The sequence below is a fragment of the Channa argus genome, chromosome 8 (assembly GCF_033026475.1).
Source record: "Channa argus isolate prfri chromosome 8, Channa argus male v1.0, whole genome shotgun sequence".
Lineage (NCBI taxonomy): Eukaryota > Metazoa > Chordata > Actinopteri > Anabantiformes > Channidae > Channa > Channa argus.
The window spans coordinates 9953711-9974537 of record NC_090204.1 but is presented as its reverse complement, the minus strand read 5'-3'; the positions used below and the strand labels follow the sequence as shown (position 1 = coordinate 9974537).

Here is a 20827-nt window from a genome sequence, read left to right as displayed (position 1 = left end):
CCATCTGATGGTGGGAGTTAGCTAGGGGATTTAAGCAGGGTCAGATGTTGAGAAGGATTGAGTATTTTTTAAAAGTCTGGAGCAGGTGAAACAAACAACTCAGGAGTATTCAGAAATATGAATATACAGGGTCTCCCTCACAGTTCATACTGTACACATGTGTTATTTACAATTCAAGGTCAGTGCTATCCAGTTGTTGTGGCTCTCCCTGTGATGAAATTCGCTGCAAGAGAAGCTGCAGTCTGAACATTTGCCGTGACTGATTTAGTCATCACCCACTGACAGGACATTGAAGAAGTCAGAGTCTGCTAACCTAACATTCGATGTTGCTAATAAATGTTTTAACATTGTGTGTGTGTGTGCATGTGTGTGTTTGGGCAGATGAAGAGACAAACTCACCCGTGAGACACCAGTGAACAATGCTTTGGTTAAGGGGTTTTGCACACATCCGCACTAACTAAAATATGCAGGAGTAAACACAAACTGCATGCACACACATCATAAACAGGTCACACACATATACATACAAATGTGCAAGGAAGCCACACATTAGTGTAGAATTGCATAAACACAAACATGAATGTCACATTTAGATCATTTTAAACTCTGGCAGCATTCTTTATAGAACGCATAGACGAGCTAGAGAGAGAAAGACAAAGTCTGGCACCTTCGTCTGACACTCTCTCAACACCATAGGGGTGGGTGGAGGGAGGGAGAAATGAAAGAGCAAACACTCCCTTAAGAATGAAAGAGCACAAAAGAGGAGCGAGACATAGGAGTTAAAGAAGAAAAAACCATGAAAAGAGAGGGAGTGAGAGCAGCCCGTTGAGAGAAATGCAGGAATGCTTGTTTTCTGACTTGCCTGATGATAACAGTGCAATGTGTTATCAGAGGCAGATGTGGATGTATGTATATGCAATATGTTCAGAAGAGTGGAGAGTTACAGTATACTCAGACAAAAAAGAATTACACCCTAACCGCATTTATCTAATATGGGCAGCATGGTGGAAGAGTGGTTAGCACTCTTGCCTCAAAGCAAGAAGGTCCTGGGTTCGATCCCCTACTGCTAAAAACATGTGTGCTAGGGCAAGCTCAGTCACACTAGCTCAGGACTAACCCTCCCTCTGACTATCTGATGCAATTTTGTTGTACACCTTGTATGTACAACAAATTGACACTCATCCATAAAAGGTGTGTATGCTAACTGAGCAACATAACTAGACATTTGAAACCCCATTAACACAAGGTAGAAATGTTTTTAGTTGTCTTTTAGAAACAGCACTTTGTACCGTGCATGTGACACAAAACAAGACAATTACATAAAGAATTACTACCATAACCAGCCTTTAATAATATAAAATGATAAAATCATCACTCTGTACAGTAGGTTACTTGCTCACTTATGCTGCCAACACAATGAAGCCATGTTAACTTTAGGCTTTAGGCATGTCTGAAATCAGTTTGTGTCTATTACCTGCTTTTAACATCTTCATTTCAAATATTTCAGAACAATGTTTCTCTGTTTTCTGCCCTCTCATTGTCCGTCTCTGCAAAATAGCATCCACTTGGGCCTGTCTGGTCTCTGCCAGCTGTTCGTCTCTTAAAACATTTGTCAGGTAGCAGGCAAGGCTAATTTACAGACCGAATTCTGTCTGCTCAGAGAAAAAAATCTGAAACATAACCAGACACACAGTCAAAATGTGAGAGAGATAATTGATGTAACTCAGAGGGACCATGTTCGGTGCCATTTTTACTAGATTTATCAGAAAATGTGCAAAAACCTTAGTGAATAGCGCTTTAACAATAATTTGTTTTTCCTATACAGTGTTCCACCATTATTAAAGGAGCAAAATCTCCCAAACCTGACAACAGTGTCTCATTATCTTTGTTGTAGTTTCCATGTGCAAGGATTGCAGCTTTATTCCTAATTGTAATTCCATTGTTTTGTGTTATGTAGTGTCTAGATGAAGCCCGCTGTCGATGCCAGTGACAGTAATGTTCATATGATCTTGTAAGGTGCTTTCATTAAATGCACTCACCAAATGCCATATTGATTTACTCTAAGCGCAGTGGATTACTTTGTACAGTAGGTGTGCTGCTATTCCTATGCTGTAATAACCAAATATAGAACAATGAACAAACAACTCCTTTCTCGAGCACTTACATGTTGTCCTGTCTGTTCCTCTCATAAGATACTGTAGCTCGAATTTGAATCTAATGCCAGTTATCTGAACAGTTCACATTTTAAATATTCACTGTTCACATGTATGAACTAAGTTCACAAATCTGTTTGCACACCTTTACACTTAACATGCAACACAAACATACCTTGTATACAATTTTAACCTGCGTATGCAGGAGATCTTACAGAATGTTCAATGAGAATGCAAAGACATACAGTAACAGAAGCATTATATACTGTAAGACAGATCGCATGGTATGGGGGGTGTAAATTGGAAGTTGGTAGGCAGCACAAAGTTAGAAGAAGATGGACCTACTCAAAACCGATTACAACAGACAAATCATAAATTAACAGCTCGGTTTTAAGTACACATATATTGGTAGAAGGATGCTGAGGTTGGAGCTGCCAGGCAGGAGGATGCAGAGGACAGGGTTAGATGGAGGCACATGATTCGCTGTGGCGACCCCTGAATGGGAACAGCCAAAAGGAAAAGAAGAAGTTTTAAGTACACATGCAGTACAGTTATAACTATCCTGCATTAGTGACACACACATTACACTGTAATGCAGCTTTTTATGTTTTTCATATTTAGGACTAACTAGCAGTCTAATTGTAATTAACATATGCAGTGTAGGATTGTCCCTAGAGTGCTGTACAAACTGGACAAAGAGTACAATAGTCACTTCACTGCTGTCTAGCCAACACCCACAGGACAACTGTTACTATATTTCAGTCACTTAGTTTTCTCCTCTCAGCACCTTTAAAGGAAACTCTTAAGTGGTGCATGTTATTGTGGAATTGAATGGTTGTAATGTTTTGTAATAAAGTCCTTTTTGGCAAATGAAAAGCCTTCTTAATTGTTTTTATCTGGCCTGAAGGTGACACTGTGTCTTACTTTATGCCAGGAAAGTCAGCATAGAAGAAATCCTGCAGGGACCAATAAACTATTACAATCTAATACTGTTATCAGCAATAGTGCTGTAGATCTCTAGTGACAGTGCAAGGAGGGATATTTGTACATTACAAAGAGAGTAGAATGCTGCTTCTTGAATTATGATTTTCACTTGCATTCTAGTGGTCTTGTGATTATGTGACCGTATATTTCTAACCCTGAATGGTGGTCAGTGGTTGAAAAAGCTGTATTGAAGCAAATATACTACAAATATTAAGAATAAAACCATGCATCAGTAATTCTTACTGTAAAACTTATCTTACTGTAAAGATTTATTAATAGGTTTATTTATTATTTTTGCTATAATGCGAGAAGCATTTTATTGTTGTATTCAGGGATAGTGAAGCGCATTTTCACTAATTTATGAACAATTTATATGAATTTTACTATTGTCATGATCTGTTATCAGAAATTAGCTTCTGCCCACTGTTTGTCATGAAATGGCACTTTTAGTACAGTGTATATTATAGTGTCTCCCAAACCATATATTTCAGTTACGTCCAATCTAGTGGAAGGTGGCAAAGGCATCTGGAAGTCATGTATTCACTTTACCTTTCTTTGGATTTTTTTTTTTTTACCTGAAAGATGCATAGCTCAAGAAAGATGTTCTGCGTAATGAGTGTGGAATGCATTAGCATGAGTGGCATTTTTAATTTTCACAGTCTCAATTAAATTGACAGAAGTGAACTGAACACTTCCGTTCTGTCCACTGAATCTCAAAAATACACAGTGGCAACATCAAGGCTTCTTAACTTTTACTGTCACTAACCCCAACCTGCTTGCTTTCCCTCCGGCTTTTCAAAGCAGAGTTCACATCATACCTTTATTACATTCCTGTCCGTAATGTCATGGTGGTTATATACAGTCAGCGGCTTCATTTTAGACCTAAGCAGAGAGCTCTTGCTGAGTCTGGCTGCTGAAGTGAGTGTTGTTACTTGCAAGGTTGCATTCAAATACTAGGGCCCTGGTCACAGCACAAAGCTATTAGTGTAGAGGGAAAAAGGTGAGATACTAAATGAAAAGAGGATGTTAGAGAGGAGGGAATAAAAGAGGAGAAAGTAAAAAAGAGAAAAAGTAATGACATAGAGGTGGAGAGGCTGATGGGAGAGATGGAGGGAAAATTAATAAGAATAGACAGACAGGAATTGAGTTAAAAAGATGGGGAGGGCTGGGGAGAGGTGTAATGATGGAGAGGTGAAGAGAGAAGCCGATGAGAGATGGAGAGAAAGAGAGCGAACAAAGAGAGATGTAACATGCCTTTCATGTTGAGAGAGCTGGAAAAGAGCTGGCTCAAGTATGTTTGTGAGTGTATGCTTTAATGTATGTGTGTGTTTTCAGGTGTGTTCATACTTGTGTGAAGTGTGTGTGTGTGTGTGTGTGTGTGTGTGTGTGTGTGTGTGTGTGTGTGCATTTTTTAAATGTGAAAGAGATTCCAGGATTGCGTATGTCTCTGTCTGCATGGAAACACATTTTTTATGAGTGAGGTTGTCCATTAGAGAAATAGAAAACATGACTTAAATAGGCAGCAGAGGTAAGCTCGACTGGGAGAAAATATAGAACTGGTGCTTGACAAGGGCAAGAGAGACCACGTATACAAATAGAAAAGGGAAATAAAGAGAGAAAGAGCATGGAACAGGGAGAGAACATAGAGAAGAAATAATTGATAGAAATGACTCAAATAAAAATAGAAAAGAGGCTGACTGTAAAGGACGGTAATGAAAATGATACCACAGATAGATAAAGACAAGAGGAGATGGAGGAGAATGTAAATTGAAGAGGAGAGAGGGAAAGGAAGGAAAAGTGAAAGAAGGGATAATCTTCAAAAAAAAAAAACAGGAAAGGTGTTGATAGAAGAGAGTGATGGAGAATGCAACAGAGGTAGAAGCTGAGAAAGGAGAAACAGGATAAGGGTATGACAACAGAGGAACAGCACCTTTTCAGATAGGTAGGTAGGTAGATTTGTTTTAAGATTGATTGCAGTCTCCCAGTATGAAATATTTAGTAATCAATCCATCCACCCCAGCTTGCTTACGCACTGTGTAAAAAAGGCCCCACTGTGTCTCATGATGAATAAGTGTAGTAATACACACGGCCACTACTGCTCCTGGGCAGGTGCAATAGTTTGGCTTTTTTTCTTCCTGGTACTAGTTTGAAATTTTTTTACCCAAATTAAAAATATTATGAATTATACCTCAGTGCAAGGAAATTGAATTTATGTCAGGTACCATGAGGCCAAGGATAGCTGTGATGTTAGTGACTCGGTGCAGTTGAATGAAAGCAACTGATAGAGGAAACAACATTTTTAAAATGACATTTACAGAAACAGGTGGTGGACACTGTTGTTTGGATTTGGGCAAACTGATTTAATTCTGCTGCTTTCTTCTGTTGCTTTCTTCAGTTTTCTAATCTAAAACTCAAAAGAGTTCAACACAGACTTTTAGAGCAAAATTTAAATATACTTTGGTGAAAAAACTGACATTGCCACTGAAGCAGCAAAATATGTCAGAGCATGTCACTGCCTCAGGGAAAGCAAAACAAAACATGAAAATGCCCTGAGCTTCTTCACTCCCTTTTCAATATTTCTTTTTATTTTATAATTCTCACCACTACATTGCAGCGATTTATTTGTAACGATTTATTTTTCTATACTTAGCAGACAGAATAGTTTGCTCTTTTCGTAAATTATATTTTATGTAGTATAGTAAAGTTACCATGTGGTAATGTGTGTTAAACTACACAAAGTATAAACCTTGTGCTATGTGATTTAGCAATTTTCCCGATGCCAATAAAGAGAATATGAATTTAGATGGATAGATGGATGTGTGGATTGAGACATACAAAGATAGCAAGTGAGTTTAATAAGAGAGGAAATAGAAAGATACACTGAAATGTAGAGTGAGAGAACATCTGACAGCAAGAAAACGAAGGAAGAGAATAACTAGAGGCAGAAGAACAGAGAGAAAATGGACCCTAAAAGACAGGGAGAAGTGAGAGGAATGAAATGAATGATGTGGGGAATAAATGGAGAGAGAAGAGAGCGAAGATGAGCAAGAGAATACAGAAAGGAAGAGAGAAAGAGTCATGTCTCACTCTCATCAGTCAGAGCGTTGCTCATCCGGCAGCAGAGGCTGCCTTTGTCACCATGACGGATCCTCGCTGTCTGTGTGCTGCTCGCCACCCACACCATTACAGAATATTACTAATGTACACACACACAGGACAGAAAGGAACTCATTTTACAAGTGCACATGTGTAGAGCTGGTTGCACAAGGCATTTAGCAATCACGCACACTCATACACGCGCATTTATATATTTATTGTGTCTGTGTCAAACACAAAGACACACATTAGAAAAACATTGAGAGGAGAGAGGTGTGTTGTGTTACTGATTCCCCTTACAGCTGATTCGCATACAGCTGCGTGTAACAATTATTTCATCTATTTGTTTTCTTATTTCCCAAATAATTTATTTAATTGTTTATTTGTTCAGAAAGTTATGAAAAATACCCATTGTAATTACCTAAAATCCAATTTGACTTACAGTTTGCGAATTGCTTGTTTTGCTGATCAACATTCCTGAACCAAAATATCAATTGTATTATTATAGAAAATTTAAAAAAGAAATCTCAACACAAATGCTCCTATTTGATAAGGTTAAACTTGTGAACTTGAGATGTTTTTGATTAAAATTACTTTTAGTCTTTTTATCTTTAGGATTGTGGCCACACTTTACAGATTGCATGTAGACCTGGCTGAGATTTGTAGTCTGAGACATAGCACCTCCAGCAGCGGTCTGGCCTATGTGATAGCATAATTGCAATGTGTTCTATGAGCATTTACACCCTTAATTGCCATATGAAATTCCTTTAAATATCCACTTAGACTATGTGTTAGTACCAGGTATGAAAGGAGTCTATCATATTCTAACAGCCACCATAGGTAGGATATATATAAGTGTCAATAGACACAAAAATGCACATACTTTTACATACACACTTAAACACAGAGGCAGGAACACAAAGTCATGCTCACTTGGCAGGCACACATCAAACCAATTATCAAACTGGTAACCCCCCCTCACACACATGCTGGGACAGTCATCGCACATAACTCACACCGAGACATAAATACTCCCTCATTATCTGCATTTACACACACACGCACACACGCTAGTTTTGCCACACACGCATTCACTCTCTGTCTTTTTTATCTTCTTGCTGTTTTCGTTCTTTCAGTAAAACCATGACGGCAAACTGCAGCATATGCAGCTACACAGTGCAACAGAGTTTCAATGAGAGAGATTGTGTAAGACTGACTGTTAATGTTTGCTTTGTATAAAATGGTATTGAATCTCCATTTTTTGTGTTTGTCTCCACAGTATTATGAAATGTCGTACGGTCTCAACATTGAGATGCACAAACAGGTAAGAGAGACTGGACTGTGTATTTTATGTTTTCTTTACATTGTCAAACCGATGCTGATATACATGGAGAGAGAGTATATAGTGTATGTGTACGTATCATTTTCTGTGGAGAAATTCTGTTTCATTTTTTTTTTTTTTTTTGGTAGGTTTGAAGTACAGTACATTTTCTTGCACCTTACAGTGTGTGTGTTTTATATCAATATTATGTGGAATTTATATAACCTAGAATTTAGTTTGCATATAAAAGCAAGTAGTAATCTCAGCAAATACCAAATAATAAAGTTAAATTAAGCTAAAAGTTCTAATCTTACATTACATCACATGTTTGCTTAGTTAATATACTGTATGCTATACTATATTGGCAGACTAAAGCATGATAAATGTTAGCCTTAATACCTGGGTTATAACTACTATCTAACCTTTGTGTTAAAAAGAAAGATGGTAAACAGAGCTATGTGTAACATTTTTGTTGAAAAAGTATTTTCAAAGTCAGACTAACAAAAAATAAGCAGTAAGTTGTTTTAATGCATTACTTGTAATAAGGGTTACTGCACAATACTGTAGTTACTGCTGTATGCACTTAGTGAAATACAAAATGCTGTAGCTAGAAAAAAACAAGCACAGTGGTGAAACCACTATTGACTGCATTTTTACTTGTGTGTTTCTTTCTTGCTTATTGTCAAGTGATCACTACTGAAGGTGAGAGGACACATAATTACTGATGTGATAATTAGGGAGAGAAGCAGGCTGCTCTTAAACTGGCTGCTTCACATGGTGGCCAACTGTAAATGTATGTTTTACAGAAGTGGCAGTGAATGATTAAGATTGACTGACACTAGATATGGAGAAGGTTTACTGCAGCTACTGGTTTGTAACCATGTAAAGACTATATATCAGGTAAAAGGTGATAGAAAGTTATTGTAAATTGGGCACATTTTCTCTCACTGACATCATGGATTCTCAAATGGTGACATGTTTCTGATGAGGAGTCTGCACTCTTAGGAGCTGGTGACTGCTTGTCAGTCTCCACACTTTCTGCTAATTTGCTGTCTAGGCCACACTGCAGTAGAGGAAGACAGTCTAATTGGAGACAGAAAGACAGGTACACAGTTAGATGCATTTACAGTCAGACAAAAGGCAGATAGGCAGATAGCAGGCATGAGGTCTGTTTGGCTGTGTTGACAGACTTCCTTGCACATAGACAGAATCATTATCCAGTTGAATGGCATCTACTTTTAAGGTGACTGCCTGTGTCTTCCTCTTGCTCTCGCTTTCTGTTTGTCATGATAACTTTCTCTCTGTCACTGGACTTAGACATTGTCATGGAAGACATTTTTATTTTTCAAATTTACCATGAGCTTCCCAGCATGCCCAGAATATGCATTTAGAAAGCCGCTGATTAAAACAATCTCTAAAAACATATTCAAATGAAACTTCTGTTCTCTGCACTTCAACCTCATAATCATTTTGCTATGTATGGAACAGCTCCAGACTAATACATTGGAACTGCACACAACCATATAAGACTCTCGACTATAGATTACTTTAGCTACATGATTTATGTTATATTTCAAGGATGTCGATTAGTCATAATTAAACATTTCATATTTAAAAATGAGAAACAGGTGTATTACGAAGTTTGGGTTTATCTGTTCTGTTCTGCTGTGCTGTGATTGTTTTTGTTATTTGTTATTGGTTGATGAGACATATCTGCTCAAATTGTATTGAATTGAAATGTTTTGTTGGAAGTTGATTTAGTCTAAAATGGTCCTCTGCATTTTTCCCAAATTAAGTTTTTAGATAATAATCCCTTTAAGAGGCCAAAAAAACAAAAGTGCCATTTCATTGCAATTGCATTGTTGAAAGAAAGTCACACGAATACAACAAAACCGACTGATAGTTAGGACAGATTGATTCCTAAATCCCATAGCAGACATGACTATTGATAAAGCAATAATCAGGTAAGAGAGACTGATGGGCAACATGAAAGAGACTAGAGCACGATGAAACCAAAACATTGGACAAGCTGCCATCAAAATATAGTTTTACAAGCTACTGATCATTTCTGCTGCGCAAGAACAAGAGAGATGGCCAGCAGCAGAACCAGACAGAACTGGACTGTCAGCTCTTGGTGCCAAAAAAAAGAAATGGACCAGGGTGCTGGCTACACCTCTGAGACAAGAAGAAAAGGGAGGGAGAAGGGGGTAGATGAGCACGATGAGAGAGTGAGGGAGGAGGGGGTAGATGAGCACGATGAGAGAGGGAGGCCAATGAAGGGAAAGCATGGAAAATAGGAAGAGAGGAAGAAAAGGAATGGGTGGTGAAGATGACAGAAGGAGACCAAAGAGATGCAGTCAGGTGAACGAGAGTGAAAAAAGAGGAATAAATATGAAAGGAGAAGCCTGTGAACAAGGCTACAAGGAGGGTGGATAGCAGGGGGATAATAAGAGAGAGGACAAAAGTATATGTTTGAGCAACAGGGATAAAAAGAGCACGTGAAAAAAACACAAGAAGCTGATAAAAAGAATAAGAGTAAAGGGGAGTCAGTAAGAGGTAAGTATGAGGCAGATAAAGAGAACTTACAGTTTCACAGATACAAAAAGAAACAGACAAGCAGAAATTGACAGAAATAACATAAAAAGAATGTGGCCAGGGAGCATGATAGAAAAGAGAATTTGGGAACTGATGTAAAAAAGGACAAAAGAAAGTGGTAGAAAAAGAGAGAGGGAAAAGAGAGTGGAGGATAAAGTACAAATTAGATGTTGTAGAAAAGCTAATGTTACAAAGGGAGAGGGGATGGAAAAATAAGTGGGATAGTTTAAAAAAGTAAGATAATTAAAAAAAGAGGATTGAAGATATGATACTTCAAGCATAAAAGAGTATGAAAAGGGAAGGGTAGTTAGGAAACAAAAAAGGGACATGGCAAGGAAAACTTATGTGTGAGAGCAGAGATGAGAGGAAAAGAGGGGGAAAAAGATTAATTGAACGGATGAAGGACGAGAGGGTAAACAGGAAGGATGGAGCTTTAGAAAAGACAGATAAAGACCTTAGAGAACAGATGAGGGAAAAAAATTGGAGATGAAAACGAAAGTGGAAAAAAAAGCAAAAAGGAAAGAAAATAGAGGAGGGTAGTTGGATATAGAGAGAAAGACACATCAAGGGAGGGGGGCTTTGAGCTGCAGTGAGAAATAATGAATCATGAATAGATTTAACAGTATCTGCTCTTATTTCCTCACCTCCTCCTCCACTTTCTCCCCCCTCCAGCGTCCTCCTAACATCCTGTCGAGATCACTGCTATTGCTTCTCTCTCCCCTTTTTGTCTCTTTCTCTAAAGCTCTATCATTATCAGTGGCAGGGCCATGTCATGTCCTGGCATTAATTGAGATGTAACAGTTATCTTGTGCAGTCCTACTCTTTCATTGAGCTTCCTTTGGTCTTGTCTTTAACGCTCTCTTTCTCACCTTCATTTTTTATTTTTTACCAAAATAATTGTATCTGAATTATATGGAGCCAAGGAAAGATAACCCCCCCCCACCCCCCACCCCCACCCCTCCTCTAAGCTTTATCAATACATTAAAACGCATACATATCATCATATTATCTCACTTGGTTTTCTTCCATATTCATACCATATAGCTGTACCCCCAGAGGGAGTGAGAAAGGAATGAGGCTTTTACGCTACTCTCTGTGACTGTCCTGTATTCACTGATATAGCACTTCTGGGGCCTCAGTAGTTATAGCCTGTCTCCTCTGCTGTGTGCAGTGGCACACCATGTACTGTATATTCAGTGGCTGTAATTCAGACACACACTGGATGCTATGGTAGTTGTCAGAAGGCACCTTACAGATATGACAATGTTCTGAATGTGTTGTCGTAAGGTGCAATAAAACAGGTTTTGTATTGACAGCTGATTCTAGAGGCAAGATAACATGGTGATAGTGGGAGGTGATGAAGAATAGAAGCTTTGTTAGATTTGTTTTCAGCAAAGGGCAGCAGCAGCAGCTCCATAACTTGTGACCAGAGTGCAGCCTGGGAAAATATAAAAATATGGAAGGTAGAAAGTGTATGAGATATGCTTGTCCTTCCATCTGCAGTTATCTTCAAAGGACCCTTTAGCAAGGCACAGAGCCCACAACTGCTCACTGATAGAAAGAAGACAACCACAGCAGTACTAAACAGCAGCCAAATGTTTTTGTATCTATAATCTGCATTTTGGAAGGATTTTAAGTCCCAAATTTTGTTCCAAAAGAGGCAAAACCTGTTAAAAAAGTCGCCAAGAATGTCAAAATATTTGGCTTAAATGGATCCATGTAGACAAACAACAATGCTGGCAGCAGAATCTGTGTCATCACTGAAAAATCATTCCCGAAAGAAACTGGATAAGTTTTAACAGGCTCTGTTTAGCTGATCTTACAGTGCTATGATCATACATTTTTACTTTCAGCAAATAGAATGGATGCAAATTTTTAGAAAAGTCCCTTAGTGCAGTTGTCCAAAAAGATCAGCCCTGTTTTGTAAGCATACCAATGCATGTCACTTTCAATTTACATCAAGGATCAGTGGCTCAATCTGTTGTCAAAAAGACAAATTTGTATTCTGTGATTAGTGGCTTATTGTGGGACCACTCAGATGCCCAAAGGTTTTAGGCATGTTGTGATACGGATGCAAGACTTGCAAATAAAGGTTTGTCTTGACTAAGCTTATTATTGTTCATTCAGAGTTTTTTTCTTGCTGTAGGGACCCGTATTTGCACTGCAGTTCAAACATTTTGACTATTTACATGTATACTAACCTTCAGATCAGATGAAATGTTTCCACTTCCAGTCTCTACATTACAAACTCGACAGGGTTTCCATTTATGCTGCCTGATTAGAACTCCTTTTTTTGTGTGTGTGTGAGTGTTAACTGACATCTCTATCACTCACCAGTTAGTTTTGCTCCATCTGTTAACAGTACATCATTTAGTGACATTGCATCATTTCCTGCATAGCTCCACCCAGCGTCAACCTCATCAGAGGCCTAATTAGCCAGAGTAATTAAAAGTCCTGTGTGGCTGCGTAATAAAAAACATACATATATATACTTCATAACTGTAAACACTGCTTACCATCTTTCATTGGGACAAAGGGAAACGGTAAAATTTAGACACCCCTGCACTGTTTGTTTATGATGAAACACATGTATGTATTTTGGGTGTGCTTAAATGTGTCCCTGATTTATTTAGAAATCAATATCACAGGAAACCAAGTCACAGGCAGTCTTATACAAGTGTGTGTTGCTGCCTGAGCACAATACTAGAGAATGTCCATTTATACAAAAGTTACAACCCTTGAACCAGCATGCGCTTTTTAAGTAGGGTTACACATTGAGCTGTGACACAGATTTAGGATGGTGTAAGAAATTGTTCGAAATCTACTAGGAAGGGTTGTTGCATCCTTGTTTGCATTTTAGTAGCCTGATACAGCAGGATGCTAGGCAACAAGGCTATTGGCACCGAGTGCTTAATTAGAGATTAGACAGCAGGGACCTTAAGTGGCCTGTGTAGTTGAAAGCTGGGACACAGTTTAATTTTTATTACAGTTAATGCTAGGAGATGTCAACTTTCTAGGTGGTTTAGACACATTTTCAATAAACAGAGAGGGTACAGAGGAATGGGAGCAGACCACATCTCTCCTAAATACTTTTTTTTGATTCTTATTTAAACAACATACAGTTGCAACAAGAACCATGCATGTAGTAGCTGAATATAAAAAATGTAACTAATTAAGTTGCCCACATTTTCCCAGAGAATACACAGCAACAACTATTAAAACAGTGAAAGTTGTGATAAGGGTCTTCAACTTGAAGTAGTAGGTAGGTAAAGTCAGACCTCAGTACTCTTTGACACACCATATAGTTGTAACTTCTTACCACCATATGACATGTTTAACATTCAGCCTGTGTCTAATTGGTGTCCTAATTCGTGTTGTCCTATTTTTATTTTTTTCACTCTCTTTTTACACAGTCCAGTGTTTTCTAACAATGTTACTTCACTGTTCTATAAGTGCCAGAAAAATTGCATCTCTGTGACAAGCAAGGAAAAGTTCACCTTTTTGTTCTTTTATGTGTTTACCCTGAATAAAGTATTCAATCTCAGACCTCCCAAATATTTTCATCATTAATAAAGCTTCGGACATTTAAGTATCTGAAATATGTAAATAATTTGTTTGGCCCAGTGCTGAAATCCCTTAGCATTTGCAAATTCATTTAAACATATTCTTCAAAAAAATGTAACAAGCTATTGGGGAGAAAGGTGGCTTAGTGGTAAGTGAGAGCTTTCCATTATTGAAAGGTGTCGGTGTGCATCAATATATCATTGAGCTGGATAGTGAACCTCTCGCTGGTTACTAATTATAAAGTCATTTAGGATAATACACTGTAACAACGTAAGGTAAAAGACTGAAAATTAGCAGCTAGTAATCAACATAGAACTTATAATAACTTAAAAATTGTCTATAAGAGCATGCTTGGTAGCCAGGCTTTTTAGCTTTATTTTTCTCCAGTCATGTGAAACCTTGAACTCCATCACGGGACACGGAAATTATTATATTCATGATATTAGTAAAGTTGTTGATGTTTCGACAATAGCTTATACTTTTTCTCTGATGCAATTGCCATAGGCAAGAATGGCAGCTTCACACACACTACAGACAGGATATTACAAGAATCAGTGTTAGCATATATATATATAGCCTTTACATAGTGTGTTAGAATGCTAGATAGAAAGACTGTGTGGTTCACAGGCCAGGCAGGATATTATAGGAAGCTGTGTTTGATAGTCAGGATGCTCGGCAGCCAGACTGTTTCCCCTGTGGACTCCTGAGGACAGATGAAGCAGCTGGCCGTCCTTCCTTCCTGCTCCCTTCTTTCATTTCACCACCACACATGTGAGGCTGAGGGTGTGGGAGTATGTGTTTTTCGGTGACAGAAAAACAGTGAGTAGCCTAGTCCTAGTTTGTACAGCAAACAATCTTTAAACAATAGTGTTACTAGGATTTCTCATCAGCCATACTAATGTAAGAGATGGCTTTGAGTTGAGTGAAAAATCTGAGAGAAAAGGACAGGAAGGAGCGTGAGCTGAGTAAAGAAATAAACAGAAAATGAATAAAACAGAAACAGGGATTAAGGAAGGAAGATTAAGACAGAATACAAGCAGGAGAGCAAGATCACGAGAGAATGTTTATCTGTTTGCATTGTATAAAAAGTGTGTGTGTGTATGCGCACATGTGCTTATCTTTTCGCCTAATTAGCCTGAGCTGTCTAGCCTTTTTATGCATGTGTTTGTGCACATGTGCAGAGTGTGTGTTTGTGCACATGTGCAGAGTGTGTGAGCGTGCATGTGTTAGTATATTTGGCAGAAGTTGTGACCTGAATCCACATCTCATTTGGGAAAAAGTAGAGTGCGAACAAGAATGAGAAGGAGAGGAAGAGAATGTGAGGGAGAGATGCCTTCATTTCAGCTCACAGCTTTGGTTCATAATAGGATTGGGCTTCTCTCCTTTTTTTTTTATTTTCTTTCCCAGTTTTTTTTTTTTCTCAATCTCACTCTACTGATGTCCTCTGCCTTACATTTTTTTCTCTCTGTCATTTCCACCACCTAGAAAGTTCATAATCCCACAGTTGTGGTTTGAGTTATTGCTGTTTGTACTTAAAGGGCTGTATTAGGAAGAGTCTACTTATGTGGGTCAACTACACCCGGCCTTAGGGAGGTTAAAGGAATTTGTATGTGTGTGTTTATGGTATGTGTTTGGAGCTTTGGTGTTTTACTATCTTTTCCTCTCTCACTTCCTGTCTTCACCCCATGTATATATGCATATGCATAAATGGTAAACATTGCACATTTGTGAATAATGAGGCATAAAGAGAGAGTTATCCACACAGACTATAATACGAGTTTGTGTGTGTGTGTTGAAAAGCATCTGGATGTGCTACTGTATTATGATAACAGTGCCCCAATCAGAACAAGTAAGGTGGAAGTACTCTCAACAAGCAGCTGTGCAGCATGTGACTTTTATTTAAGATAACATACAATATGTAGGTACACGTGTGTCAAATGTGCACCCCATGTAAAATCTTCTTCTAATTTGGTTAAAGAATAAAATCATTAGGTTATAGCTAAGGCAGTGCTGTGAAGTCAGTTTGCCACTGATTTGGTCCAATCAAAAGAACTGAATAGATTGGCACCAAATTTGACTTCCATGGTTCCCACACAATTTATTAATAGGATAACTTCTGAATTTTCCTCTAGCGCCACCATGAGGTTTCTGTAAAAGTGTCTCAGTCATTAAATGGATTGAAAAAGTGTTATTTTCTAACAATGTCTGTTCCTTGTTTTCTCTTTGGTACCCTGATTGCTATTATATTACCACTCAGGTCTTAGTGATGATTACCATAATAACTACTGATGCCAATGTCACAATGTGTGGGTCAACAGTTGAAGCAAATGAAATGTCATTTTGAAATATAGTCGACCCATAAAGATGTGAGAATCACTCTGAGCAGCTGTGGTTAGTAACATAGGAAGCAGCAGGACCTATATTAGTTATTTAGTATATGGCGCTTGTTCAAAGTTATTCTAGAATTGTGAGTATCATACCTGCGATTCCCAGGATACACATGTATGCTAAATGAGGTACAATTAGTATTATAAGCAAAAAAATATAGTGATAGTTTAATTTATGCACTTCCTGAGATGTTCATGCAAATGTGAGAAATTATGTTGTCCTGCGCCTTGGTGTGTGTATGCTCCACCGTCTCACACAAACAACACTGGAATCCTTAATGACAGTATTGATTACTGTGTTTGATGTACACATCTTTGCATGCATGGATGCTGTGCAGCCAGCTTTGCTAGTCTGGCTACTTTGTTTCTGATTGCACTGTGGACAACATGAGTTTGAAGTTGTATGCAGTCTGTCAATGCAAGCTGGTGAGTTGGCACAGAGCAAATATGACGAAGAGCTTAGAGTACAATATAGCCAGAGAGAGAGTAAGAGTGTGATCTGCTGTAGTTGGTTGTAAAACTACAACCCTGACTGTGAGGCACAGATTTTTTGTCTCCCAGTCAAATGTCCTAGAGTCCCAATGTGTGTGTTCATATGTTCTGTGTATTTTTGTGTATAGGTCATGCATCTATACCCTCACCTTCAGGTCTATATACTGTATGTATCTTATGTATCTGTGTAAAGTCATTATTAGTACATGTTTGTAGCTGTGTGTGTGTGTGTGTGTGGGGGGGGGGGGGTGTTAATAGAAGTGAGCTGTCTGTCAGTATTTTTCATTCTAAATGTTTCTGCTGCCTGGCCTGCTGCCTGTCTTGTATTGGTTCTGCACTGAGGGTTGAATTGGTGTCTTTTTATGTGTGTATGTGTCTGAAGAATTGTGTGTGTGTGTGGGATTCTTGGTCTCATGCTGAGGGGCTCTGCTTGCTCTGCACACAGCACTTTGTATGTTCTCTCCTCTGCTCTGTTTGGTTTTCTGTGTGCCCTTATTGGTCTGGTGGGCTTGTGTGTGCGTATGTGCGTTTTGCATGGTTTTTTGTGCGCATGATTTTTAGCGTGTGTGTTCATGGCTTTGTGGTGACTTGTGTGTGTGTGTGTTCTTGTACGTGTGTGATTTTTGTACACAATTCTAAGGGAATATGGATGCACGTGAGCCTTTTAAGTGTTTCTGTGTCTTTGTGTATGTGTGTGTGTGTGTGTGTGTGTGTGTGTGTTTGTTTGCTTGTATGTGCTTTGCTGCTGCCCTTTCCTCTTGCTCTCCTTCTTTCTCTATTTCCCTTCCTCTCCTTCCGAAATAGAGGGGCCATCAATCAGAGGCAAGGGGGATAGAAGAAAGGAGGGAGGGGAGGAAGAGGCAAAGAGTAGGAGAGGAGTTGGCTCAATGCCAGGGATTAGGAGCTGGCATGTTGCCCAGAGGAGAGTGAGGGTGAAGAGAGGAAAAAACAAGACTGGGCAAGAAAAGAAAGAGAGGGAGGTTGCAGGAAGATTCTAAAAAAATGTGAGAATGAGAAAGAGGGCAGAGAGAAAGAGCAAAAGAGCAAGGCCAAGTGCACTGAGGGAAAACAGCAAGAGCTAGATACTGTGGATGTGGAAAAATGAGCCAGCAGAATGGAGAAGAAGGCTGATTGCTTAGCAAAAAAAGGGAAAGGGGGGATTGAAAGAGGGGAAGCAGGAGTCGTTGTTTCCATTGAACAATCAGAGAGTGATTAGTCACTGGCTACAAATATTTACCTAAACCCATTCACAGAGGGGTGAGCAGTCCAATTAAAAAGCAGGGGACTGAGATAAGCTCCAGGATTGTGCCCCCAACCCCTGACTCTTGAAAATAAATAAGGGTATTTTGAACCCATACACACAAAGTACAAAGGCTTTAAGGAACTATCCCATTCACTATGACTTTGTAGAACATCACTGCATAGCAGGAACTCTGTCTTTTGCAAGAAATTTCACAGACTTTCTCCCTTGATAAATGTACAGGACATTACACCTGTAATCCGCAATATCTATTTAGTTCTAATAAAGAGTGAACTGCAGCATGATGCAAATAAAGCTGATTTAGAATACCAAGTAATTTCTAATTTTCTTGATTCATTAATGTTAGTTTTGTCACCATTTCCCAGGACCACCACTTCTTATACCAAGTCATGTTTCACCATGTTTAATTGTCTGTTTTGTCAGGACAGCAGTTAAATGGACTCAAATCTTTAGATTAATTTTCTATAACAAAAGGAGTAGCAAACCATCACCAATAATACACTAGAATCGAGTTGTTTTTATATATTTTTATTTTTATTTTTAAGCAGTCTTTCTTAATCATGGTCCTCAATGACCCTTGTCCTGCTTCTTTTCCAATTATTCCTTTCTTACCCACTGTTAATTTCCTACATCAGGTGTGTGCAGTCAATTGAAACTTTTCTGGCTCACATGCAGTCTGTGCATAATGGCTTGGGACAGTACATGGAGACACACTTGGCCTCTCTCTGTCTTGACCCTTGTGGACTGGGAAGATGATGAAATTTCCTTTATGGATACGGACACGCAGATGTGGAACTAGGATTTAGCCCTATCAGACAAGTACTGTAACATCATGCTCACACTCAATAATTTTACTATTTCACAAGCATTTTATTTTATAAATAAAAAATTACCATCCCCATAAACAACAAATGATAAGAAGTATAATGGGCCTGTTTCTATATGAAGTTGGCACAGCCTGCATTCTTTATTTCATTAACAACGTGCATCTTTAAATTTGCTTGATGTGCTGTTGCTCTTTCTGCTTCCCAACCTACTTCACACTTCAAACGAGCAATTATTGCAGTAGCAAGAAAGCAAGAGGTGCAAAGGATAGGAACTGAAAAGTGGTTAAGACAGATATTTGTTGAAAACAATTACAACAATTAGACACACAGACTTACACACATACAGACTCACCCCCAAACCTCCATAATGCTGGCTCAATCAGCCGTATAGTGGGACTTAGAGGCTGGCACAGCTGGCAGCGCCCGGACGAACTGGGCACCATCTCCCTCCACAGGATGCCAATTTCAACCCACGCTCATCACATTCAAATTCACCGAGCTTTATTGGCAAGATAACCGTGGTCACTGACCAAATACAATACTGATCTTTCACAGGGAAGTAGCTACTTCATTGTTTGATTTTAAGTTCACTTTGGTGTCAGGATTGAAAAGTGTGCAAAGAGAATGTTAGGTTATTTTCTGTCAGTTTTCGTATATCTTTTTGTCTGGTCGTCTACATATAAGCTTTCATATATTTTTTCTTACCTCTTACAAGTCTGCCACTTCGCTATATTTACACAGTGCAAGACATCTTGTCATTCATGCATTTGAAAGAAAACGGCTGCAGAAATCCTACTTCATTAATACCCCCTTCTTTTAGAATCAGATTTATGTTTATCTGAACAATCTCAATCTCTTATTCATTATTTAATTAAAAAAACCATCATACTAATACACTGTTACACCATTAGTCTGTCTTGAATTATTTTGTGAGTGAGTGTTATTTTATTTCGTTTTGTTTTATGTGTGCGTGCCTGTGAGCGTACGTACCCACCTCCCACCTACCTGTCTCGTCTATTTCTACTTCAGTTAGTCATTCTCCACATTTCCCAGAATGCCTTTTGACTACGTTCACAGAGCTGGCAGGAATGTGTTTGCACTGTTGCTTAAACATGTAGGTGGAGAGGGTGCAGTAGCAGTAGTGATAGCAATTGCAAAGTTAGTGCAATAGAACAAGTTTTTTCCGTCAAGAAAATTTTTGAATTACACCTCTTTCGCAAAGCACAATTCTTGTGCCTGCATTGGAGTTTGGTCCAATGACTCAAGTGTTAGTGTAGAAATTTATATTACTGCTGAGTTTTCTTCTACTGCTCAGTTTTCTTCTACTGCTCAGTTTTCTTCCTGATTGAAAGTTGAATGTTGCCAAATATTGGATGTAGGAAAGACTGTGGCTGTGATGCTGAATTTGACCTTTATTTTTAGTATTTCAATTTTCAAATAAAATTTTTTTTCTTTGTGACATATCTGGGCAAAAATTATTGCAATTATTGCACAAATTTGGAAATTCTGAGATCATTTTTCAGTGCAAAAAACCAACTGTAGCTTTTTGTGCTTAATCAGTTTTCTTTATTTAGTACCCTGTAATTCAAATACATCTTTTGTATTTTGCCTTGAGTCTTTTCACATCGATTTACTTGAACACACACAGCATGCTCACAAACCACACACAGGCTGGATTCTAGTTGGCTTGCTCACAGTCTGTTTTGCTTCTTGTTACTTGTTGGCTTCACTGTCAGCACTGCAGCATCTTTAAATCAAATGTTTAACTATACTCAAAGGGGTGGCAATGAATCATTAATTTATTATTTATTTTTTTTCATATTCTTTCCTAATATTCTCATTATAAAACCTTACAAGAGGTACATTCTTGGTTGTTGTTTACCATGTTGTTTTTCAAATATTGTAGTTAAATAGACTATAAATAGCCAGTGGGACAAGGTGTACTACACAGAGTCTATAGCAGGAACTTTTCTTACCCTTATCAAAAACACACAGAAAAGCTGAAGTCATGTGAAGAACATAATGTACAAACACTTGTCCCTTAGAAACTTTACTGTAACAAAACGTTACCACTCTTGCACCAAGTTGGTCAAATTCCCACTTCTGTCAAGTGGTAGGGATGATTTCATGGGCTTTGATTGTGCTCT

The 20827-nt window shown here is 38.5% G+C and overlaps 1 protein-coding gene across 3 annotated transcripts in view; it reads left to right on the top strand.

Moving 5' to 3' along the window:
• Positions 1-20827, top strand: part of tle2b (TLE family member 2, transcriptional corepressor b) — a 71837-nt gene that overhangs the window by 19220 nt on the left and 31790 nt on the right. For all 3 annotated transcript variants that reach the window (XM_067514117.1, XM_067514115.1, XM_067514118.1), the window contains exon 4: positions 7513-7557. In XM_067514117.1, coding sequence (XP_067370218.1) covers positions 7513-7557 — 45 coding nt within the window. The remainder of the gene's footprint in view (positions 1-7512; positions 7558-20827) is intronic.